The sequence below is a fragment of the Schistocerca nitens genome, chromosome 1 (assembly GCF_023898315.1).
Source record: "Schistocerca nitens isolate TAMUIC-IGC-003100 chromosome 1, iqSchNite1.1, whole genome shotgun sequence".
NCBI classification, from domain to species: domain Eukaryota; kingdom Metazoa; phylum Arthropoda; class Insecta; order Orthoptera; family Acrididae; genus Schistocerca; species Schistocerca nitens.
Window position 1 is genome coordinate 155,672,234 of NC_064614.1, and position 26,831 is coordinate 155,699,064.

Genomic DNA, 26,831 nt, shown 5'->3' on the forward strand with positions numbered 1-26,831 from the left:
CTATTATTGGATGGCCTACACTGAAACAAGGGTATTGTAGGTCTACATGACCTACCACAACGTCGTTTCCCTCTGAACTCCCTTTTGCCATCTCACTAAAATTTATTTATAGATGTGCCTCTCCCCACCAGTTTAGGAAATGCGAGATCACAAAAACGAAATATAAATATATACTTTATAGCAGAATGAAATTGATGTGTGAAATCTATCATCTTAAAACATTTTTTTGTGCTGATTCCAAAACTAGTCTTATATTTTGAGAGTCCATAATATTTCTGAAGTTTTGGAGACTTTAATATTGTGAATAATATTGTAGTAATATTAATTCAGCCGATGTCTTTCTGAAAAACACTATCTTTTGTCCTCTAGCATTAACTGATTGAATATTATTTTTGAAAACAGTCGAATTTTAATATTGCACTGCAGCTTCCATTGTTAATATGTTGAGAAATTATATTTTTTTTGTAAAGTTACTCCACTCCATGATAGGCAAAACAGTACAGCAATCGTTTTTCTTGATTGTCTAAAGAAACAGTCTCAGTTAGAAAGTTATTTTTCTTACAAGAAATATGTTTCACCTTGTTGAGATTTCATCAAATTTTATGAAAACCTGTCAAGAGCACTTCAAATCTCTGGCTGGGAAGATGCGTGGTCAGAAATGATAGTGAATAAACTAAAAGATATTTCTACTTCAGTTTGACTATATCTACTTACGGATCGTGAACACCACCAAACGAGCCAAACATACATCATATAAACCTGAAAATTGGGTAAACAAACCTCGTACAAGGAGACCACATTGCAACTATCTAGTTCCAATGTTGTCCCCTTGATTTTTGGGATTATGCGATGTATGTGTGGCTCTACATTGCGCTTTATTTGGGGGTGCTCATGATTTACTAGTGTATCTTGTCCGACAGAAATATCTTTCAATGGTTTCTTCATCGTCAGCTCTGTCCAAGTGTCTTTCCAGCTGATGACATGAAATTCTCTTGATAACTTTTATAAAATCTGATAGGGCCTTAACAAGGTGAAATGAGTTATTTGTAACAAAAATAACTTGCAACTGAGACTGATTCTCTATAGATATTCTATTTTATACATAAACATAAAGACACTTGAAAACAGCCTAGAAGGCTGTTGAGAACAAGCAGCAAAAGCAGAAAACCGAAACTTATTATAAGAAATACATTGCTGTGATAGCTGCTGTGAAGAAATTGTACCTCATACTATCATACAAAGATAAGGGTAAAATACAATGTTATCAGCACATCAAAATTAAACTGTTGAAGATTATTGAAAGCATCAGATTTAATGAACAGTTAAAAGCATTTACAAACTTGGTGAATGTTATTATTAAACTTATAACAAAAGTCGCTAAGAAAGTGAAAAAGTGCAGTGATATTATCCTGATGAAATATGAAATTCACACTAAATTTAAATGGAAGCTCGAGTTCAATCGTAAATTATATCTAGCACACCTACAACTAGGAAAAACGTTCACTCTAATGCAATGTAATTTAATAATCAGATTAATTAACGAGTATGTACATCTTATGACTAAAAGAATTAGGGAAACACATATAAATAAAGTCACAGTGTTATAATTCATGCTCAAATGAAGGGAACTTATAAATGTGAACAAGCAACATCAATAAATTAACATTTTTCCAACACATCGAGAGGTTCAATTTACAGAAGCAGAGCTGGATCTCCTGAATAAAGCACTAAAATTCCATCTACTTTCGAAACTACAAAGTAGCATGATTAAAAATTTCATAGTTAATACAAAAATACCGCTAGATATGGCACAGCTCCCCACTGTATGCAAAAACAAAATTATTTCTACAATCTCGTTTCAAAGCAAATAAAACACAGTGACATATTAACAAGAAATTAAATAAACATGGTGCATTAGACATAAAGGCAACACATTGGTAATAATATAAAAAGATGAACATCTCAATAAAATTCATGAGTTATTCATAAAGAATGATATAAATTAAAACATGACCCTACAAAATTAATGCACAAATGAAGAAAGTCCTTAAACTTACAATAATCTCTTCACAGATAAAGAGATAAAGGAATGCAAATAACTGTATTGGCTTCCTACATGTCACAGTAAAAAAAAAAGAAAATTCATTATGCAAATTTGGAACTTTTTGAAAATCAGCGATTACATACACACTAATCAATAACTGATCATGCCACACAGAAACCCATAGAAAACATATTTCCCCTCAGTGACATGGAGATAAATTTTCAACTTGAAAAAGGTAGGCTGAACAAAGAATTAGCAATACTAGAAAATTTGTATAAAGTACATTACTTCAGAGCGCAGACAAAAAAAAGTATAGACAGAAAAATTTAAGCAAAAATCAAAAGGAAATGAAATTACTGTAGAAATGGAGGAAGCTAAACAAAAAAAAAAAAACAAATTTGTTGTTCTGCCATTTTAAAGAATCACTTCAAATGAAATAACCAAAACTTTTAGAACTACAAATATCAAAGTTAGCTCCCATACTGAAAACAACATTAGTGATGTAAGACATACAACCAGTACTACAGACCCATTTAGACGCACAAAATTTGATGTGATGATTGTGACAAGGTATGCTTTGGACAAATTGGTAGAAACTTTTGAATAAGTTTCAAAGAGCACCTAAAATGTAATGATGACAGTACATGTGCCTTTAAACTACATCTCTGAAGCAACAAACATATACTTAAAATATTAGTGAGAAGCTCCAGATTTAACATTATGATAGGAATGGGAAGCAAATGAATATCTTCGAAGAAATGTAAATTTGCAGTCATTTAAATGTCAACCTGATACACTTCTTAATGAGTAAACAGAACTTCAGAACAAAAAATTCTTGGATAACTTTAGCCTCATTCTGCAAATCAACAAACACAGATCGCCTATACAATAAAATGAAATTTAAAGTATGATCTCATCTCACCATACACTTTAATATTTGTTTTTATTTTATTTTTGTCATTTTTCATACCTCTTAATTTCTTACCATTTTTTTAACTTTTATCACATACACCCATAGATATATAGTCTTCGTATTTGAATTCATTGTTCCAGATGTTCCATGCTTAACGTTACTATTTGATCAGTATAATACCTCTGTAAATGTCAAGTTGTCAAGCCAGAAAGACAGAATTTGAAGACCAAAACAAACAGAAAAAAAACTCAAAGACGCTCTCATTTCATTTGTAAGGCATAGTTTTCTACTGCAGGTAAATATATTTAAATTACGTTAACAGTTACATCATTATATTTCTATGCATGGAGGTAATATAATACACACATCAAAAAAAGTTTTGCGTCACCTTGGTTCCGAGAGTTCCGGAAACTGTGCGGGAAACTGGAATAGAGATCAACATAAACATTCCAGAATGAGATTTTCACTCTGCAGCGGAGTGTGCGCTGATATGAAACTTCCTGGCAGATTAAAACTGTGTGCCCGACCGAGACTCGAACTCGGGACCTTTGCCTTTCACGGGCAAGTGCTCTACCCTCTGAGCTACCGAAGCACGACTCACGCCCGGTACTCACAGCTTTACTTCTGCCAGTACCTCGTCTCCTGCAACAGAGCTTCTGTAAAGTTTGGAAGGCAGGAGACGAGGTACTGGCAGAAGTCAAGCTGTGAGTACCGGGCGTGAGTCGTGCTTCAGTAGCTCAGATGGTAGAGCACTTGCCCGTGAAAGGCAAAGGTCCCGAGTTCGAGTCTCGTTAGGGCACACAGTTTTAATCTGCCAGGAAGTAACATAAACACTATTTCCACACACTTTATTGTTCATAAAAACTATACATTGCATGTTGTACCACTATACAACGAGACATTCAGAGGTGGTGGTCCAGACCGCTGTACACAGCAGATCCTCTAATACCCAGTAGCACGTCCTCTTGCATTAATGCATGCCTGTATTCGTCGTTGCATACTATCCAAAAGTTCATCAAGGCACCGTTGGTCCAGATTATCCCACTCCTCATCGGCGATTCGGCGTAGATCCCTTAGAGTGGTTGGTGGGTCACGTTATACGTAAATAGCCCTTTTCAATGTATCCCACGCACGTTCGATTATTTTCATGTCTGGAGAACACGCTGGTCACTCTAGTCGAGCGTTGTCGTTATCCTGAAGGAAGTCATTCACAAGATGTGCACGATGGGGGTACGATGGGGCGGATGTGCACGTCCACGAAGACGAATGCCTCGCCAATATGCTGCCGATATGGTGACACTATCGGTCGGAGGATGGCATTCAATTATCGTATAGCCGTTACGACACCTTCCATGACCACCAGCGGCGTACGTCGGCCCCATATAATGCCACCATGACCAAGCAGGGAACCGTCACATTGCTGCATTCGCTGGACAGTGTCTCTAAGGCGTTAAGCCTGACCGGGTTGCCTCCAAATACGTCTTCGATGACTGTCTGGTTGAGGGTATATGCGACACTCATCGGTGAAGAGAACGTGATGCCAATCCTGAGCGGTGGATTCGGCGTGCTGTTGGGCCCATCTGTATCGCGCTGCATGGTGTCGTGGTGGCAAAGATGGACCACGCCATGGACGTCAGGAGTGAAGTTGTGCATCATGCAGCTTGTTGCGCACAGTTTGAATCGTAACACGACGACCTGTGGCTTCACGAAAAGCATTATTCAACATGGTGGCATTGCTGCCAGGGTTCCTCTGACCCATAATCCGTAGGTAGCGGTTATCCACTGTGGTAGTAGCTCTTTGGCGGCCGCAGCAACATCGACAGATCCTGTCTCTCTGTATCTCCTCCATGTCCGAACAACATCGCTTATGTTCACTCAGGGATGCCTGGGCATTTCCCTTGTTGAGAGCCCTTCCAGGCTCAAAGTAACTATGCCGACGCGATAGAACCGCAGTATTGACCGTCTAGGCATGGCTGAAGTACAGACAACACGAGCCGTGTACCTTCATCCTGGTGGAATGACTGGAACTGATCGGCTATAGGACCCCTCCGTCTAATAGGCACTGCTCACGCATGGTTGTTTACATCTTTTGGCGGGTTTAGTGCCATCTCTGAACAGTCAAAGGGACTGTGTCTGTGATACAATATCCACTGTCAACGTCTATCTTCAAGACAGAAATTTTTTTTATGTGTGTATACTCCGTTTTATACAGAACCATAAAATCACTGTAGACTGGACTAGGAGAATGAAACTAGTTGTGAACATATAATATTAGTACAGCGCAAATGGAAACCCCAATTCTTCCAGTAAATTTATTGCTGTGGTACAGACTATGTAAAAACGTAAGGAAAAAAGCTTTGCAAGTAGCCAAATGAGTAACTTCCTATTATGCTGTTATCCTGTTTTGATCTGTAGTTGTTACAGATTCTCAATTCATGCTAAACAGAACATGGTGTGATGAGTTTAACTGATTACAACATTATGAATATGTTTTTTTTTTACAGATATCCTGAAAAACAATTTCTGAGAGATTGTATGGTATCTACGGAATCAGAAAGCACTCAACAATATTTTGCTGCTGTTATATACCTGTGTTACGTATAAAAAATAAGAGTCGAAGAATCTGTTGGTACATGTCGAAGTCGACCTTGATTCAGTTTTCGATAATCGATTATGAAATTCTATCTGAAAGTGGAATGTAGTTCGTCGATAAATGTGTGAAATAAAATAGTTGACAGATGGAACGTGTAGCGTCTAGTTGCAGTTTGTCCAAACACCTGCTACCAAATGCAGCTCACTGGAAGGTTTCCCGACCTCTCTGAAAGAACAGTGGGAATACTGCTCTGAGGGAACTTAGACAGTTGTTTCAGGTCAAGATGCATGTCAAGTTACTCTTGCATCAACGCACTGCTACTTGGACAACCACTTGAAACAAATGGAGAATTTTTTTAAAATATGTTAAATAGAACGTGGATAATAGAGTACAGTCGAATTAAATCAGGCGATGCTGAGAAAAGTATGTTAGGAAAAGATGCTTGTAGACTACCTTAGTTCTTAAACAAGGGCTTGGTTGTATCAGCTGTCCAGAAGTGCTTCTCTCAATATTACAATAAGTACCTGCTTCTGTACCTCCTGATATTTGATCACAGATTGGGTCCCTTTTACACATTCAACTAAAATAAATTAAAGAGATCTTAATGGTTCCATAGCTGTTTCGGCATTGGTGTATAGTCTTTAATACTGTCTGGCTCGTCTTGTTTACCCTCTCAGCCTGAAGGTATGCTGACGATAATCCCGTAACATCTAGTAAGTCAACACCATAAAACAATTCATCTTCCATTTATCACATGTAGGGAGAATACTCAACGATCAAAGATTTGTGAATGGCTTTGATTATTTTACCCAAAGGACTACGGCTGGAGCCAATCTGAGACGAGCACCATCCTGAGCGCCTTCTTCTGGGGCTATGTGGTGACGCTGGCGCCAGCCGGGTGGGCGGCGGACAGGTTCAATTCGAAGAACTTGTTGTCGGCCTCGCTCATCCTCTCCGGTATGTTCACCTTGCTCACAGAGGTGGCTGCAGACACTGGCGGTGTGGTGCTCGTCTGTGCATTCAGAGTAGCTACGGGTCTCTCTCAGGTACGTAGCTGTGACATCCCTACCGCCAAGACATTATTCGTGTAGTACTTGTCCCACTTTCAGCGCACAGAGTAACTACATTAACACACTTCACAGCTTCACTTTTTGGAGCCAAACTGACTCTCACACATGTCAACATGTTAAGAGATCCGTGAAACAATATGAGGCACAACGCTAAGTTGTGGACCAAGACGTGTCTTAGCATCGTTATGACACATAATGTACATGTACAGACACATTCCATGCTGTAAGACTGGACATGGGGCGCGTGTGGCACTTATAGTATGCCTGCACCATACACAGTATCAATATAGGCAATAAATATACACGATGGAGAACCTTTTTTCATACTGCATCCCTATATATATATATATTCCTTAATAAAATTTATCATTAAAAATATATCACTTTTTCAAACTAACAGCTCAATTCATGAAATCAATACTAGAAATAAGATTTAAAGGATTTGAAGTCACTTAGTATTGTACAAAAAAGTGTGCATTATTCAGGAACACACATTTTCAATAATTTGCCAGGAGCCATAAAAAGCTTACTAACCAATGAAATTCAGTTTAAGAGAAGCCTAAAGATTTATTGGTGGCCAACTCTTTCTACTCCATTGTTGAATTTCTCAGTAGAACCAATTGATTTGTATATATATATATATATATATATATATATATATATATATATATATATATATATAAAAGTACAATATAACTTCTCCACAATTTCAGTACAGTAATGTGTTCATTGTAAATAAATGTGTGTGTGTGTGTGTGTGTGTGTGTGTGTGTGTGTGTAAGTACAATCTAACTTCTGCACCAGATCAGTGCAGGAATGTGTTCATTGTAAATAAGTATTTAGTAGTTGTATTACACGTTTATTACCTTATAAATAAATAAAAAACTGTTTATTTTAAATTCAGTGCATTAGTATTTCTAATATGATTCTTTCATATAGCATTCATTAAAAAATGACGACCATGCCACTTGGGACCTGTGGAATGGTACATTAGCTTATTTCTTTGAGTTGTAAATATTTGTCATGTATTGTTGTTTTTCTGACATGTTCTACATCCTGGAGGACCTCCTCACTACGGGTTGATTGGAATGAAAGTAAATCTAATTTAATCTAATCTAATACAACACATAGAGCTAACCAGCACTGCCTGAGATTGTTGAATAAGCACAGCTTAGACGCCAGCAACACATAGGTATGGTAGTAATCCTGGGGCATAGAGAAACACAGTACCTCACGTCAGAAGTGCAGGGAGCACGCTGAGTGCTCAGCACTCCAGCACTCAAGTGATTTACAAAAAATTGTCCTTCGTGAATAGACCTGAAATGTGGGTACTACCATAAATTTGATCTTCGTGATGCACCGACTTTTACATGGAAAATTATTCTCTTTCTCATGATTTCTAGAAATACTTACAGCAGAAAAATTCCAACGAATAAAACCTGAAATCTTTAATTAAAAAGTACGAGGCGGGTCCAATAAGCACGTTTCCCTATTTTATAAAAGAAACTACACACAATTTATCATGTTGAAATAGTTTTATTGACATTATACAATGCTTCTGTTATTTTCTAGATAGTGAGATGTTTTTCCAAGCATTTTTGTTAACGTGACTGAAGGTTTTAAAAGCCAGTCTTGTACCAGGTTGGGTCCTGTGCTCGTAACCAGCTCTTCACTGTTAATGTGGCTTCATCACCGGTATTGAAGCGCTTATCTTCAAGACGGCCTTTGAGTTGAGGGTGTATATGAAAATCACTTGAGGCAAAATCTGGTGAATACGGAGGATGCGGGAACATTTCCCAGTTGCTTCATCCGAGCTCCGCCTGGGTCATTCGAACTGCGTGATGCAGATCATTGACATGATGGAGACAACTTTGTGACACAAAGATCCATGACGTTTTCTTTTGATGACGGCTCATAATTCCTCAAGACATTACAATACTTCTCAGCATTAACTGTCGTGTTGCGAGGCAGCTAGTGAACGAGTAACAATGTCTGGCAGCACCAAAAGGGGAATGACATTACTTACCCTGTGGAATGTACGACTTTCGCCATTTTTGGGAGCTTCGCCAGGTCTCTTCCACACCGTGCTGTGACGTTTCGCCTCAGTTGCCGAATGATGGACTCAGGTCTCACTGCCATGCGAATGCTCATACAGCCTTCTCCACAAGCAGATGTTAAGCCACGATGTGTGTCGACAGTGGGTTGTTGTTTTGCTGCGGAAAACTGAGCGCAGCTCACAAGTGGGCAAACTTTGTAGTGGTAACACCATGCATGCCATGTGTTTTTTATTTCGCAGTGATGTAAAATAGGGAAACTTGCTATTGGGTGACCCTCTAAAACCTCTCAGAAACACATCTGAAACGCATACATTATGTCCAGCATGTTTTTGAGGAATACCTGTCTTAACTTCTATCTCCAAATTATTAAACTTCTTTCCAGGTTCAGCAGTGATGAATTTTCATTTCTTTTCTTTCAAGATCTACACTCATAGCTTCATATATGAGAATACTCAAGTTTTTAGATACTATTACAGCTATGTAAATTATCTAAGGTAAAATTATAACTAATTTCAAATTGTCCGAACCCTTCTTGCTAGCTAATTATCTTTTTTATACTCCAAAACTAGAATATGTAAGCACACATGAATTGTAGCAGTCTAAAATAAAGATTCTTCGCATCAGGAAAGCCTCGCCTTGGAACTTTCCTATGATTATTGTTGTTGAGCCCAGTTGTTCATCAGATTGACAGCGAGTCTTGTTCCACTGCACAGCTTCAGTTGAATCAGATTGCATAACATGATTATCACCGAGCCGACCTTGAGCTGCAAATTGAGTGGTGGCATTCCTGGCGCATCCATGTAATTCAGGAATTCAATTTAATAACTGTCATTTTCATCTGGATCTGTAATGGAATCGATCGAATTACATGAAAGCAATTTAGCAGGGATCTGCCACTGAATTTTTATGTTCATATTGTCTAAGTCCTTATTTCTCGCTCCCCAAATGGCTTGTTCGCTCATGCATAGCTTTTCTAATTTGCAGAAATATTCGGGAACACTTTCGTTATCAATCTTCGTTCAGTGTTGCGAATTCACAAAAATTAGGTGGAAACGCAATGAGGCCAGCTGAAGCGTCAACCGGAATTGTTCCACTACCAGTCTCTAATAATTGCCTGGAAAACACTTCCTGGGCACCATCATTTCCTAACGGAACTCGCGTATTCGTTGTTAACTTGAGACTTATAACTTGTCTCTTGAAAGACGTCCAAATTATTGTGCAAATCTTTCAACGTTCGATCGAGTGCCCACAGTGCTCGCTTGTGCGCCATCGTTTACTAATCCCAAATGATTAGTTTTTCGGTACTTTAGCCGCTGCTTAATTTTTGGCGATATTGCATGTCGGTTCATTTATAGTTTGCAAATTCAGTGGCCTTTTGAGCGCAGGATGAGCTGTTCGTCCTCCCTCAAATAATTTGACAACGATCCTAGATGATGCCACAACCAGAGCTATGTGACTTTATGTGCGAATAGAAGCTAAAATTAATGAAATTAGGAACGTTTTACCAGTTCCACCAAGTGCATCTATGGATAAGATTTCTCCGTACGCGGTTTTCTGCTGTTGATTCAAAAGTTGGATCTGTGTTTGCGCTGACTGACTCAAAGCATCTCGATCGTATTTCCGTTGTCGTTGAATTTCTCGACTGAATACATCGTGCATGAGGCGATTCGGTGCTGTTATTCCTACTTCGTTCAACATCTTGCCGACGCAAATCGTCTACAGAAGTTAACACCTCGTTGTGGATCTCCCTGTAAAGTTCAAGTTCGTAATTCGCTATTATCGTACGGACTAGATGGAGAATATCTTCAGCTCTATCGTCTTTGAATTTGTTCCTCAAATGAAGTGGGATTGTTGATGTTGTAACTGCGACTGGGACGGTCGCGCGGCAGGACCCGGGGAGAGGCCCGCGAACAACAACACAACGGGCGAGGACGACCAACGAAGGACAGAACGAACAACAACAAGATCGAACAACGGAGCCACAAGGAAACCTAACAAACACGTTCACTCGTACACAGAACAAGAAACTAAGTAAGCTGCCTAACGCGAGGCGATGTGCCCACAGACGTCCGCGAGATTACACTGGCTGGCTGAGTTTTTTTTTTCTTTATTGTGATTTTAAAACCCGTAGAACAGGTAGACTGGCAGCAGCACAATACGCCGTTCTTCAGCCAAAGATAGTACAATGACAAAAACAGAGAAGATACATGACTTGGAACAAAACGGCGAGAAAAAACAGTAGACACATGAACATAAAAAACATGAAGCCGTTCACACTCGATGACAATCCACACTACAAACTGTTGACACGAAGCACAAACACTGAAGATGACGATGGCACTGGTGAACGATGGAGTGTGACGGTGAACACTGAACACTAAACACGACGGCACACACGAGACACTGATGGCGATGACCTCCGGCGCGCGAATGTCCACTTAGCGTGTGCGAGTCCGGGGACCTGCCAAGAGGTGAATAAGGGTGAGGTGGGGGAGAGGGGAGAACAAGCATGCCAATGGGTGAGGAGATGGGGGGAGGAGAGGGACAGGGGAGGGAAGCCCGGGGGAGGAGAGGGGAGAAATGGAGGAGGGAGGGAAGAGGGAGAGAAGGGAGAGAGGGTGCCCAGAGCAGCAAACACAGGAGGAGGTTGGGAGGATCAAAGTTGGTAGGAGGGGTAGATGGAGGGGAGGAGGGCACCATCAGGGAGAGGGAGCTGGCGGAAGCCACCTTGGGAGAGAGTAAGTTGGGTGGAGAGATGGAGACCGGGTAGGACGTGGCAATACAGGCGCGGCAGCGGGCGGGGGTGGGAGAGGATTGGGGAGACTAGCGGGTGAGGAGGATCGAGTTTGCAGGAGGTGTACAGGATCCGTATCCTTTCAAGGAAAAGGAGGAAGTGGGGGAAGGGGATGAGATCCTACAGGATCCACGTGGGGGAGGGGAGACGGATGCGATAGGCGAGGCGGACAGCATGGCGTTCAAGGATTTGGAGGGATTTATAAAAGGTAGGGGGGGGGCGGAGATCCAAGCCGGATGGGCGTAACAAAGGATAGGGCGGATGAGGGATTTATAGGTGTGGAGGATGGTGGAGGGGTCCACTCCCCACGTATGGCCAGAAAGGAGCTTGAGGAAACAGTCGGGAGCATGCCTTGGCTTGGATTGTCCGGAGATGTGGAGTCCAGGAGAGGCGACGGTCGAGGGTGACGCCAAGGTACTTAAGGGTGGGAGTGAGGGCGATAGGATGGCCATAGATGGTGAGATAGATATCAAGGAGGCTGAAGGAAGGCGTGGTTTTGTCTACAATGATCGGCTGGGTTTTGGAGGGATTGACCTTGAGCAACCACTGGTTGCACCAAGCGGTGAACCGGTCAAGATGGGATTGGAGAAGGTGTTGGGAGCGCTGCAGGGTGGCGGCAAGGGCAAGGAAGGCGGTGTCATCGGCAAACTGGAGAAGGTGGACGGGGGGTGACGGCGGCGGCATGTCCGCCGTGTACAAAAGGTACAGAAGGGGGGAGAGGACGGAGCCTTAGGGCACACCGGCGGAGGGGAAAAAGGTGTAGAAATCTGTATTATGGATGGTGACATAGGAAGGATGGCGGGAGAGATGGGAGCCGATCAGACGGACGTAGTTAATGGGAAGGGCGAAGGTTTGGAGCTTGAAGAGGAGACCAGAATGCCATACGCGGTCATAAGTATGTTCGAGGTCCAGGGAGAGGAAGATTGCAGAGCGACGGGAATTAAGCTGGTCGGAAAGGAGATGAGTGAGGTGAAGGAGAAGGTCGTTGGAAGAGAAGGACGGGGCGAAAGCCACACTGGGTAACGGGAAGGAGGCGGTGCTGGCGGAGGTGCTGGTGGATGCGTCGGGTGAGGATTGATTCCAGGACCTTGCTGAAGACCGAGGTAAGGCTGATGGGATGGTAGGAGGAGACAGCGGACGGCGGTTTGCCAGGTTTAAGGAACATTAGGATATGGGAGGTTTTCCACAGGTCGGGGTAGTAACTGGTGGACTGGACTACATTGTAGAGCCTGGCCAGGGTGGAGAGGAAAGAGACTGGAGCTTCACGAAGGTGACGGTAGGTGACACGATCGTGACCAGGAGCGGTGTTGCGTTTTGTGCGGAGTGTAGCAATGAGATCCTGTATAGTGATAGGGGCATTGAGATCCGTGTGTACAATGTTGTCCAAGTACTGGAAACCAGGAGCGAGGGGAGGGACAGAGGTGTCAGTTCGATCGTGGACATCCAGGCAGAGGGAGTAATCGAACTGGGGATCATCGGGGATGGAAAATACATCGGAGAGGGAGGAGGCAAAGTGATTGGCCTTACTAAGGGTGTCAGGGAAGGGGTGATCATCATGGAGAAGAGGATAGTAGGGGGAGGGTTTAGTTCCGGTAAGGCGACGGAAGGCTAACCAGAACTTGGATGACTTGATAGGTAGGGTAGCATTTAAACGGGTGCATGTCTGTCGCCAGTTCTGGCAGTTCTTAGCCGTGAGCAAATTACGAATGTGTCGCTGGAGTTGCCGGTGGCGTCGTAGTGTGTCTGGGTCACGCGTGCGGAGGAAGGCACGGTAGAGACGGCGGGATTCACAGAGGAGGAGGACAGCCTGTGGGGGTAAGGTAGGACGGTGGGGGTGCATGGCGACAGTAAGGACGTGGGCCTCCACGGCCTCAGACAAGGTCTGCTGGAGAAAGGAGGTGGCATGGGTGACATCGTCGGGGTGGTGGTAGGTGAAGGGGTGGCTATCGACCTGGGTGGAGAGTGTATCCCAGTAGGCATTGCAGTTGGCACGGGAATAGTCATGGACGTACTTAGGGGGAGGGTCATTATGAGGGTTGGGGCGGGGGCGTCGACCGTCTGAAACGTTGAGGAGGACAGGGAGATGGTCGCTACCAATAGGCTTCAGGACATCCACAGTTATGCGGCCAAGGAGGTTGGGGGAGGAGAGGATAACATCGGGAGTGGAATTGGATTCGGGATGGGGATGAGGTCGCCTTGAAGGGAGGAGAGGAACCGATGCCACTGCCATAACTGGGCAGCGGAATGACTATGGATGTTGAGGTCGGCGGCGATCACGTAGGAGGAGAAGGTACGGTCGATGTGGGAGAGGAAGTCGAAGGGAATAGGGGCGTTGGGGCGGACATAGATGGTGGCGCAGGTAACGGTAAGGCCGGGGAAGAAGAGACTAAGGATCAGGTGTTCGGTGGGGTCGGGAAGGAGAGGTTGGAGCCGAACGGGGATCTGGCGGTGGTGACCAATGACAACTCCGCCACGCGCAATTGGGAGGGGATTATCAGAGTGGTGGAGAAGATAGGGCGAAGTGTAGACGGTGTGGTGGGGCTGGAGGAAGGTTTCATTGAGGAGGAAGGCATCCACGCGGTGGGTGGCAAGGGTGTGCATGAAGAGGTTCTTGTTGGCGGGAAGGGAGCGGATATTGTTGAAAAGGATACGTTGCTGTCGCGCCATGACAGGGATTTAGATGAGGGTGTCAAGACGGGAGAAGGTGAAATGGGCCTGGTTGTTGGAGTAGGTGGCGTACATTTTGAGTTGGAAAATGGAACGGGCGGCGAGGGATATCTGTTGTAGTGTGTGGGGGCGCTGAAAGGGATGAACATTCTGAAGGACAATGGTGAGGAACCTGGTGATGTCCTCAGCGGGGGGGGGGGGGACGAAGGGAATTGCCAGGAGGGGTGGGGGCGTCCAGAGGATGGACAGGGACGGTGAGTTCAGGAGTGGTCAGAGGGGGTCGGGCTTTACACTTTTGGGAGTAGGTGGGATGGGGGAGATTGCAGGTATTGCAGGAGGGAGGGGATTGAAGGTTAGGGCACTGACGGAGGAAGTGCGCTTGCCTACAATGCGGGCAGGTGGGGGCCTCGCGGCACTCGGCTGTTGGGTGTGCGTTATAGTGCAGACACCTCTGGCAGTGTAGGGATTGAGGAGGGGAACGGGAGGGGTCGACCTTATAGCGCTGGTTGAAGAGGAGGGCACCCTCCTTCAGGAGACAGTCAATGGAGGGGGTGTCCTCAGAGAAAACCCGCATAAGGTGGGTGGGGCCGGCCGAGTTGAAAATGTGGCGGATCGCCTGCACCTCCAGTGTGGGATGCACCTTGAGCTCCGCCAACACCTCCTCCTCCGTGATCGACAGACTGGAGTGATCACGGTGGTGAGGGTCGGCGGGCGATACGGGGGTTGGGGTTGGCGGGTAGGAGATGGAGAAGGAGCAGGGGTGAGGGAGGCGTTGGGGCCAAAATGGGTGATGGGGAGGCGGGAGAGGATGTCAGTATGGAGGGTTGGGCTGGGGGAGGAGATGAGAACGGAATCCTGTCTGGGAGTGAGGAGAGAGATGGGGGCACCAGGGAAGTGTTGGCGGAGGAGGAGGGAGAGATTCTTGGCCTCGAGAAGGGAAGGATCAGGACGGGAGAGGAGGTATTTGTATAAAGAGGGGGGGAGGAAGAGGAGGAGGAGGCAGAGGGAGCAGGCCCAGGTGGGGAGACATCCATGGCACCCTGGGGGGGGGGGGGGGAAGGAGGACGGGCGGGGCCTTTTTGGGAGCGGAGGAGGTGGTGGTGCCACTAGGGCGTTTAATGGCGGCAGAAGGGCGGGTGGTGATATCAGGGACGGGAGCTATAGGGAGGTGATGGGAAGGGATAGGTCCCGGCGTGGATGCAGTAGTCGGCGCCGGAGATGGTGACGGCGACGGGGACGGGGACGGTGGCGGTGGTGGCACTGATGGCGAAGGCGATGGGGAGAGTTGGGCATGGGCAGTGGCCCGACGGGCCACCACCGTAGCTGGAGCTGCAGTAACAGGCTGGGGGAGTGGGGGGAAAGGATCAGAGGGAGAGGAGTGGGAGGAAGAAGCTGGAGAGGGGGCGACAAAGAGTGAGGGCGAAGGGAGAGTGAGAAGAGGCGGGATGGAAAGAGGGAGGTGTGACTGGGCACACCATGTTATGGTGGTGGTGGCGGCGGAGGGGGAAGTATAAACTATGGCTGTGGTGGTAGTGGTGGTGGGGGCTGACATGACGACAGGGAGAAATAAAAACGCATGGAACGAAAAAGAAAGGACAAAAACTGGGGACAGACGAAGACGGATGAAGACGAAGACGGAGGAAGACGAAGACGGACGAAGACCAGAGTTCCACGCTGCTGGCGCTGGCGCTGACTCGACAACGAGTGGCAGGAATGCCGCATCTGCTGCTGCTGCCGCTGCTGCTGCTGCGGACGGGGCTGGGGCCGCTGCTGGTGCTGCTGCTGCTGCTACTACTGCGACTGATGCTGCTGCTGGAGGGCTGGCTGGTTGCTGCTGCTGCTGCTGGCTGGACAGCTGCTACTGCTGGAGGGTTGGCTGGCTGCTGCCAGCTGGACCACTGCTACTGGCTGGGACCGCTGCCGGGACCGCAGCTGCTGGCCGGGACTGCTCCTGCTGCTGCTGCTGTTGCTGCTGCTGCTGCTCGGCTGGACCGCTGGCTGGCTGGCTGGCTGGCACCTGAAACCTAGCGCTTCGATTAGTGCTGGAATGGCACAATCGAAGGGCGGTATCCTTGCAGAGCACCGCCGGAGATGCTGGCTGAGTGAGAGGCAGGCGCTTAAGTACTCTACTGGGAGCGCCGCTATTGGCCGCTGGAACCACGTGTTCCACTGTGGCGCCCTCACACTAAAAGCGGGCCAGGAGGCGCGCGCCGCCAGAGCTTACAGCGCCATGGTGCAGAGACATCTAGGGGTCTTCAACGTCCATGGCGTTTGGTGGGGATTCAAATTCCGCGGCGCGCGGTACCAGAGTTGAAACACGCGTTGAATGATGATGGCAAAAAGTGATCGAGTCTGTTGCGCAGTAGACGAAATAACAGCATCAGCGAGGGTGTTACCCAAATGCATCTCGTTGTCGAGTAGATGTAAACATTGACAGACTCCTCGATATACTGCACACAACTTGCTTTTGACAGTGCTTAAGAATTTAAATGAAGTCGGTCCAGGAACATTAACCAATAACAAATGCAGACAGGAACATTCGTCATTGCTCGAATGAACTGTGTAAATGCGTCCCAATGCGTCGGATGAATATACATTCAAGTATCCAGGAACAGACTTTCGCTGTTTCCGACGTCGGAGTTTTTTTGATGATGCGTTTCACGTGAAATATCTCGGCGTCTCCGAGTAAAGTAGTGTTCTTGCAAATGGATCACTTGCGCATGTGCTTGTCGGCGTTGTCGCCGGTGGTTGTTTACCTCTCTGCACTACGTTTGCTGCTGTGAAATAAACATGTTGTCCATTCTCCAGGTGAATAGCTACATAGCACACAGTAGGATGAAGATCACGTATAGTTAATGAAAAGATTGTCCAAATGGGTGCATAAAAAAATCTTAACATTTTCCCTTTTCGTTTGTTTCTTGACCTGTAAGTGAATAAAGAATTTTTGTTAGGTATCGCATTGAAACGCGAATAGTAACATTGCTACATACTGGTTAATGGGTGAATCATGCTATTGGCTAATGGATTAATCATCTTAATCAACCGTACGACTGATGGCACAACGCTGATTGATTTCATCATAAGGATTTCAGAGGGAATAAATCTGAAGAAAACTGGATCAGCACTCACTGGCAGCAATAATGCTCCTGCACAACGGTGAATTTGTTCTTGGATCTGTTAATATGAAGAGATATTATTAATTTATGAACCTTGGTGAAACTTTGTGAATAATTAGTGTTTCTGTGATGTGTCTGTATACTTGATCTGGGATTCAGTGGAAAAAGAATCTCTCTCAAAGTTGGGTTAAAACTTTGTTCATCGATAATATTCGCCCGAAATGATGTCATTTGGAATGAACTGTTGTACTTCTGTACTCTGATCAGCCAGAACATTATGACCAGCGACCCTTTCTGGCGATAGCAGCATCACCTGGCGAGGAATGACTGCTAGTCAGACACACGCATGGTTTAGTATTTTTTCCTTCTTTAGCGACTATAGTCGCATATAAAGAAATAGCAAGCAACCAGTTGCATATAAGAAATTTAATTTCTCGACCGGTTTCGCGCACTTAGTGCCCTTCTTCAGAAGACATAACTTTCTGAAGAAGAGCACTAAGTGCCCGAAAGCAGACAAGAAATTAAATTTTTATATGCAACTGGTTGCTTATTATTTCATTGTTTACACACGTCCAGTGTATGTAGTATCAGTGAGCGTGCTGCCAATGTGTGGAACGGGCAGTTTGACCAATGGCAGATTGTGTTAGCCCAGAGGCTTGACACGAACATTCCGGAAAAAGCACGACTTTCCGGGTGTTCGAGGAGAGCTGTGGTAAGTGTATTCAGCAAATGGCGAAACCACATCCATATGTCGTGGGGTTGGGCGATCACCCCTCATTACTCATGTCGGACGTCGTAGGCTGGGCAGACTGGTAAAATAACTGTTGCAGAACTAACATCAGACGTCAATACTGGACAGAGTACAAGTGTGTCTGAACACACACTGCACCGAACACTCCTAACGATGCGCCTCCGTAGCGGATGAGCCATCCTTGTGCCAATGATAACACATCGGCAACTACGACTGAAATGAGGGCGTGACCATCGGCACTGGACTTTGGCACAGCGGCAGCGCGTTACATGTATTGACGTATCCCGATACCTTCTTCATCATGGCGATGGGAGTACGCACATACGTCGTCTTCCAGGGGAACACCTCCTTGACATCTGTACTGTGGGACGGAGAAAAGCGGGCGGCGGCTCAATTATCGTCTACAGAACATTCACGGGGCCACCTTCGCGTCCAGTGGAGCTCATGCAAGGCACCATGAGGGCCAAGGAGTATCACACACTTGTTGAAGACCACGTACAACCCTTCATGACGATCATGTTTCCCGCAGCAGTGGAATTTTTCAGCAAGATAATGCGCCATGTCACAAGACCATGAGTGTGATGGCTTTGTTCCTGGAATACAGTGGCGAGTTTCAGTTGATGTGGTAGCTCCTAAACTCTCCATATCTGCACCCGATCGAATACATCGGCGATGTGACTGAACATGACGTCAGAGCTCATCCCTCGCTTCCCGGAATTCACGAAAATTAGGTGACTTTTTTGTACAAATGTGGTGTCAGTTTCCTCCAGCGACCTACCACGGCTTCACTGCTTTCAAGCCCTTATGCTGCATCGCTGTTATCCGTGACAAAAATGTACGTACTGGCTATTGGTTAGCTGGTCGAAATGTTTCGGCTGATCAGTTTATATTCTGCAAGAGATTCTTCGATGGAGGTTCTTGGCCAGAAAGCAATGATGCCAGTGGCTCTGGTGGTGGTATCAATTCCGGTAATTTGACCTTTCCGATCGCACGACATAATCCTGGTGGTTCGTTTCGAAATCTCAAAGCATTGCAATGTTGACAGACATTGTTCCGAAGTTGGCCAATACATCATCGACGTAATCAATTGTTGGATCGTACCTGAACGCCAAACTTTCAACTCCAATTATTACGGTTTGCCGTCCGGTTGGGTGACCTGCGTGAGATCTAATTGAGCGGATCGAACTCGACTGTATCCGTAGTTCTGGAGTCATAATGGATCGCGTTCGAGAAATTCTTATCCGGTTTGCTTCCAAGCGCTGGCTACGTTCTCCGTCAGTCTCATTGAGTCGACAGCCATGCAGTTGATTCGCCTTGCGTGTACGACAATCGATATTTCAACGCCTCACTGGTGGCATTTCTTTTTTTTTTTTTTCAAAGAAATAAACCACGAACTGAAATCAAATGTTTGCAGCACACCATATTACCACAACTGATATCCATCTATATTTTATTTTATTTTATGAAATCAATTGACAGCAGTGCACTTAAATCGACCCGCACATTTCTTTCATAAGGACTTTCATACAAAAGTACCATCCAAATTTCCGACTTTTCCGTTGGATTTTCCACAAATTTTCTTTCATACAAACCTTGTCCCAACAATTGTGAACACAACAACAAAAATCAGCCACATCGCTCGAGTTGTTCTCAACTGATGATCTTTCATACACCCGGCAGCTGGTTTTTATTTACATAGATACGTTTAACCAAAAATGCAAAAGTCTTCATTCAAATGTTCACAACAGTTCTAGTATTCCCAAATGCAATAAGAAAATCCTCTACACACCTACGTAAAGATAAAGAAACATTATAATTATTTAGAATAAATTGATTAATTTTATCTTTCATGTGTCAAACTTCTTGCACTTCTTATAAACCTCCTTCTAAAAGTAACAGAATTAATAGAACTTACCATTGCAAATTTGTTTCCTAAGTTATCTTTAGTTACAAACCAACTTCCTTCTTTTAGTTACATAAGAAATTAGAAATTTATTGCAATTGAGTAGAAAGGGTGGAAGTGACAAAAAGTGATTATTAAGAAAATGAGATGAAAGATATCTGATCATATGGACTTCATTCAGTGACTTACCAAAAACTTGTAGATCATTCACACATTTTTGCCGGTCTATTGTACAATCACATATGAGAAAAAATTAGAAAAATCCCGTACATTATACTTTATAAAATTATTCTTGTAAATTTCAATTTGTTTGTGCATCTGCAAGAATTCTGAAAGTTGTGTCGTAAGAAAATGTTAAATGTCAGTTGAAATTCAATGTCTTTGCTTCAACTTTTTTGTCCAATACTTAATAAAAATTAAAAACTATTGTATATTATTCCTTAATAATTATATTACATTATATGATTCTTTAGCAACAATATCTGTGTTAAATCAAAGCTACCTCGATTCATTTAAACATTAAATTCTTATGTAGGCCAAGTACCAAAACAAAATGGCAACTTTTGTTGATGACCTAATTCAAAGACGTAAGAGCTTAAAGTTTGTTTGATAAGTGAGAATTTCACAGTAAACCATTTTACGTGACGCCCAAAGTATCATTTTTTGATGTCAATACAACATGAAGGAGAAATCATTATCTTAAGGGCGAATGATAATGACTAGAGGTGAAACGGATATGCAACAGCTATCCAGTATCGGGCCTGTCTGGCACAGTTTACTGTCTGGCTGGATACCAACCAGTAGGCCAAGATCTGAGGGCTAGTGGATTTTCAATAAATTATGAAAATGTCATAAAATCGACTTTATTTAATTCACATATAACTCTAAACACAAACAAAATTTTGATATCTTCACATAAAAACATTGAGAAAAAATTTATTTTAAGAAAAGAATGAATTAGTATTCATACTATTACTGACGCTGATACTGTTGAAAGGTACTCAGAGATAACTTCTGGCAGCTTTATAAAATACTGGCACTGCGTCGCATTAGCTGACCACCAAATTAGAGTCGCGATTGCGAATGATTCGAACTGTCTTCAAATAATAGTTAATCTCACTTGCAATCGTGTTTGTTTCTTGTGCATCTCAGTGACTATTATTATCTTCATTTACCAAGTCGTTAAAGCAATCCCCAAATGGGTCGTAAGTTTTGCGAGACATAGTTGATTCAGTCTTGTCTCCTCTACTTCTTTCAACTGGCATTCTTCGCAAAATTCCTATGAGATCTTCTTCCGAGCTCTTTTAGTTTCAACAATCCCCAAACAATCTGTGTCGAATCTTGGGTCTAAAAACTTGCAGTCAAGTAATTTGGATCTTCATTTAAGAAGCTGAAACGACTTTCTAATGCAGCTTCCAATAAGGCTTTCGTCTGTTGTAAGTCAGAGGTCCTTTCTGCTTTTTCTGCCTTATCTTAATACTCATTTAATACCACAACATGTAGTTTTACTTTGGATATGCAGGAGAGACGAGAACTTATTTTCGCAATTTCTTCAAGGACTTCAAAAGCTTAACTCACTTCTCCATCACACATTACCGATGAGACATAAAATTGCTAAGCGCATCATAAACAGTCCCATGCAGACGTAGCTGGTTTTTGTTTCCATAAGCGCTCTATCATATAAAAGGTGGAATTCCGTCTCATGCTGATATCTTGCACCAAATGATGCTCTGATAAATTTAGCTCTTCTGGATGTGCTTTTTTTATTTTTTTTTTATTTTTACCTAAGCTTAATGATTGAACTGCGTACGAGATGTATACCAGTAGCGATTATTCCTTCTACTACAGACTGGATCTTCAATGGTTCACTTATAATCCTCTGAAGCGAATGGATGGAACATATAGAAGAATTATACTCACTTTCTTGAACAACTTCCTTGGAAAATGTCCCTGCGATCTGCGACGGAATTAAGCCTCTTTACGACGCAAGAGGAGACAGCCAAAGTTGCAACTAAGACGGATGTTTATTTAGTCGGTGACCGGTTTTGGGACACGGCATTCTCAAACCAACCAATGTTTTCAAAGTAAAATGTTCGTCAAAGTATCAGTAAACAAAGTGAGTTCAGATGCGTATGGTCGCAACTAACGTTCGTTAACCAACGGTAACTTTAGTTGGTATTGTAAGATGAGGTACACATCTTGGTCACTGCTATTTAAGAGGACATTTTGTTTGAAAAACCGTGGTTGGTTTCAGAACCGGTCACCGACTAAATAGACACCCATTTTAGTTGCTGCTCTGGTGTCTCTTTTTGCATCACAATCTAAAAATGAGTTGCTTCCCACTATACCCAGCACACTGGAATTATGTAACTTCTTTGCTGTATTTTCTCCATCATGACAACTTTGATAAGACTTGACAGCAAGAGCTCCGTGTTCCAACCGAGTTGTAAAGTTTGTTCTAGGACTGTTGCAAGTCCGGCCCATTCTATTACAGATAATGGCTCATTGTCTAGTGTAATCATATGGCCGGCCAGAGTGGCCGAGCGATTCTGGGCGCTACAGTCTGGAACTTCGCGACGGCTACGGTCGCAGGTTCGAATCCTGCCTCGAGCATGGATGTGTGTGATGTCCTTAGGTTAGTTAGGTTTGAGTAGTTCTACGTTATAGGGGACTGATGACCTCAAAAGTTAAGTCCCATAGTGGTCAGAGCCATTTGAACCATTTTTTTGCAATCATATCTGCTATTAAATAATAAATATTTTTGCCTCTTACTTCGTGTACCTCCCAAAGCAATTTGCTTTTCAAATGTTCTTTTTTTCTATGTTGAAGACGAATTTGTATTGTGGGATGGCTCAAGACGATGAAGCGCCGAGGGAGGCGGTAACTTTATTAATTGCTTGAAATTTATCGGGTTTTTCCGTTGTCAAATGCGTTTTCATAGCTGAAGTACTAATTAGAAAATAAAATATGTCATTAGGTTTAAGGTAGCTCCTGACCTCTGTGAGCTCGCTCACACTACTCATTACGACATGCTCCACGGAAATGTTCAGCCGTCAGCCGAATATCGGACCGATGAGTAGCCGGCCGGTCATCTGGTATCCAGCCAAACAACTATCCGTTTCATCTCTGGTAGTGGCAGTAGTGCTACGATGATTTTTTTCCTAAATTTTGGTTTACCATAAGTTTCCTTACTATTTTAGGGTTTGGTATTCCCATGCACACATTCCTTGCTGGCAAAATGGATCCCACCCAAAGAAAATGCTGTTTTGGGAACTGCTGTTTACTCAGGTGACTCATGTTCAGTATAGCATTCTAATTTGCTTGTAATGGTTTTATGTGCGTATAGTTGCAATGCAAGTGAATGATGTATGGATAGTTTTGAGAAACCTCTTATTAGTTCAGCGAAAAGTTTGAGAAACATTCTACTATTGTGCAGTTGCAGAATTATAGAGTTCTATTTTCTTCAATGTCTCAAGCATAGTACTCTTTAATCTCGAGAAGTGTGGTATGCTTTGCGAATATGATACTGTTGACAATGAAAACTGGTTGAAGATGATATAACTTTGCAACCAGTTGGTTACAACTGCATCATGATTTCAATAAATATTAATCTGTAATTCATTTAGTTTTGGGAGTGGACTTCGAGAAACGATCAGCTTTTCTCTTTAAAAATGAAGCTATAATGACATTGTTTTCTCGACATTACTGTAGGCGATCAGCTGGGCACAGTAATAGCAATGATGACATCAGGAGCAATAGCTCAGAGCGCCGTTGGGTGGCCATTTATCTTCTACTTCTTTGGTGGACTTTCCATCATTTGTGGAGCGATCTTATTCTGGTTTGGAGAGAATACCCCATCTCAACACAAGCATATTTCTAGAGCAGAACTTACTTTTATTGAAGAATCTTGCAAGGATGTCTCACGTGAACAAGAGGTAAGATACAAGCTATTTATTATGAAATAGATATTTTTGTTGTGTATTTTATTACTGAGACGGTTTTATGTACGTGGTTTACAGAAATTTCCAACGCCGTGGGTATCGATTTTCACATCACTGCCCGTATTTTCTCTCGCAGTAGTCACTATGACTCAGAACTGGGGATACTTCACGCTCCTGACAGAGACACCAACGTATTTAAGTAATGTTCTTGGATTTGACATTGAATCTGTAAGTAAAACGGCTTACATCATTAATTCTACTTTTGTGTAAGAAGTGTGACAGTAGTTGTTAGCTGAGAAAATAATTGTAGAGTGCTTTTCTCCACTCTTTGATCCAATGCACATATCAGTATTCTGGCGTGCTTTCGACTTTGCTGGTAACTTTATAAATGAGTCTGGAAAAATTACAGATATTGTGTGGATTACCGAAACTGTTGCTGATAATCAAAGAATGAATCATCGTGAAACCAATCCGGCCCACCAACGTTTGGCAGCCCATATCACAGATCTTGAGCGTATATTCTTCTGACGATGCAGTGAAATAAACATGTCCTGGATATAAAAAAAAGTGCACTCTGTTTTCAGAGAGAAAACCAGTTTCAGTAATTTCTAAATATTATACTTTCTAATTCTAGGATCATCCATTTGTTTGTGAATGTAGCGCATTCCAGTCGAACAGCAGAATTTCCCGGTGTCGTACTCCAAGTGATACTAAAATGTATTACTGATCTACTGGATCCGCAAGCATATAGGAAGCTGAGTAATGACCCCACTAACAACGTTCTTAGAACTGTGACGCGGTTAACAAAAAAGTCCTCCATTGAAGAGAGTGTACAGAAAGGTCTCTGCAATTCGGTTGTGCTACCACCGAGGCTTTATGGATTGCTCAAAATTCATAAAGAAAATGTGCCGTTAAGACCGATACTAAGTGCCTTTGGTTCGCCCACCTACTCGTTAGCCAAGTTTTTGACTACGCTGTTATAACCACATGTGGGCCCTTCGGGCTCTTATATAAAGAATTCGACACGTTTCATCAGCAGATTGAATGGCATAGTGGTCCAGTCGGAGGACATATTGGTCAGCTTCGATGTGGTGTCGCTGTTTACCATGGTTCCACTCAATGATGTATTGGAACAGATGGATAGAATTTTTCCTGCCGATATTTCAGAACTGTTTAAGTGTTGTTTGACGACCACATACTTCAAGTGGAATGAACAGTTTTATGAACAAACGGATGCCGTGGCTATGGGGAGCCCCCTAAGTCCCGTAATTGCAAACTTCTTTATGGAGAAATTCGAAGAACAGGCCTTAGGTACTGCCAGCAAAAAACCAAATGTATGGTTCCGATACGTGGATGACACGTTTGTGCTGTAGAGACATGGCAGGGAGGAACTAAGCCGGTTCCACGAACATCTGAATAGTGTAAACTCTAGAATTCAGTTTACAATGGAGGAGGACGTAGACGGCAAATTACATTTCCTCGATATGCTTGTTTTTAGAAACGAAAATGGTAGTTTGGGCCACTGAGTATACCGCATACTCACGCACACGGACCATTATTTGCACCGGGATTCGAACCACCACCCACAACAGAAGCGAGGTGTTACCAAGACGTTAGCGGACAGAGCTAGAAACATTTGTGAACCTGAGTTGCTCGACGCTGAGATGGAACGTCTCCACAATGCACTAATGAAGAACGGATATTCGTCCGCCGAAATAAACGTGCGTTGAGACAGCCTCGCAGAAATCATAGAGACGTACAGGCTACTGCAAAATCTAAGGTTTTCCTGCAGTTTGTTAAAAATATATGGGAAGAATAGGGAGAAGCTTGACGAATCGGAATATTACCGTAATTTACAAGCCCACCAGGAAGATACAGGAACACCTTAAGCCTGCCAAGGACGCTCGCAAACCATTGGAAAAAGCTGTAGTGTATAGGATCCCACGCAGCTGTGCAGATGTTTATGTGGGTACCAATAAAAGAACTGTTTAAAAACGTTTGGAAGAGCACAAGGGAAATTGTAGAAGAGGAGAAACGGAACGATCAGCTGTTGCGGAGCATGCTTTCCAGCCAGGTAACCACCATATTCGTTTCGAGGAGACGCAAGTACTAGCGGCCACAAGCAGATATTACGAAAGGCTCTACAGGGAGGCAATCGAAATCGCCAAACACTCTAATAATTTCATTCGAAAGGAGGAGGGCGTGAAATAAAACGGTATATGGATGCCGGTGTTGAAGAAGATGTGTACCACCCGTCCACTACTGGGTGATAGCAACGACGATCGACGGCAGCGGACAGCGGCCAATTGCACTGACGTTTTCAAAACACGTGAAGTCGCGCCTAGGCGCGGGAGCGCGCGGACACGGAATTTGGCGGCAGTCAGTAGCGAGCCAGTAGGAGTGTTGGACCTTCCATCGAGCTACAGACCCCCTTGAAGATGTCCTCCGCAGACGGGGACGAAACGCTGGGAATTCATGCAGAATTCATCAACCGATCACGGCATAACAGCCCGAATAATTATAATGGACATGTCATAATCCAAGTACCAAGAGATGATGAATATGACGTACTGTTTCGTCACAATTGTATCAGCTGTGTTGACTGGCTCGAAAGGAGATGTAAGCTGAGCTGACAAAAGTCATCGGATAGCGATGTGCACGTACACTAATGCCGATAGTATCGCGGACACAACGAATAGAAGGGCAATGCATTGGAGGAGCTATCATTTGTGCTCACATGATTCATGTGAAAAGGTCTCCGTCGTGATTATGGCCGCATGAAGGGATTGTTATATGGAGCTAGACGCATGAAATATTCCATTTCGGAAATCGTTAAGGAATTTAATCTCCCGAGATCCGTATTACATCCCAGGGTTTACCTGTCACCACAGACAACGCAGTGGGGGCTTGCCTTCACTTAAGGACCGAGAGTAGCGGTGTTTGCGAAGATTTGTTAGTGCTAACAAACAAGCAATTCTGCTT

The 26,831-nt window shown here is 43.8% G+C and overlaps 1 protein-coding gene across 1 annotated transcript in view; it reads left to right on the forward strand.

The window, feature by feature from the left end:
• Positions 1-26,831, forward strand: part of LOC126243928 (putative inorganic phosphate cotransporter) — a 246,450-nt gene that overhangs the window by 15,466 nt on the left and 204,153 nt on the right. The window contains exons 3-6 of the mRNA XM_049948199.1: positions 6,366-6,596; positions 23,109-23,196; positions 23,620-23,843; positions 23,928-24,077. Of these exons, the coding sequence (XP_049804156.1) occupies positions 6,366-6,596; positions 23,109-23,196; positions 23,620-23,843; positions 23,928-24,077 (693 nt within the window). The remainder of the gene's footprint in view (positions 1-6,365; positions 6,597-23,108; positions 23,197-23,619; positions 23,844-23,927; positions 24,078-26,831) is intronic.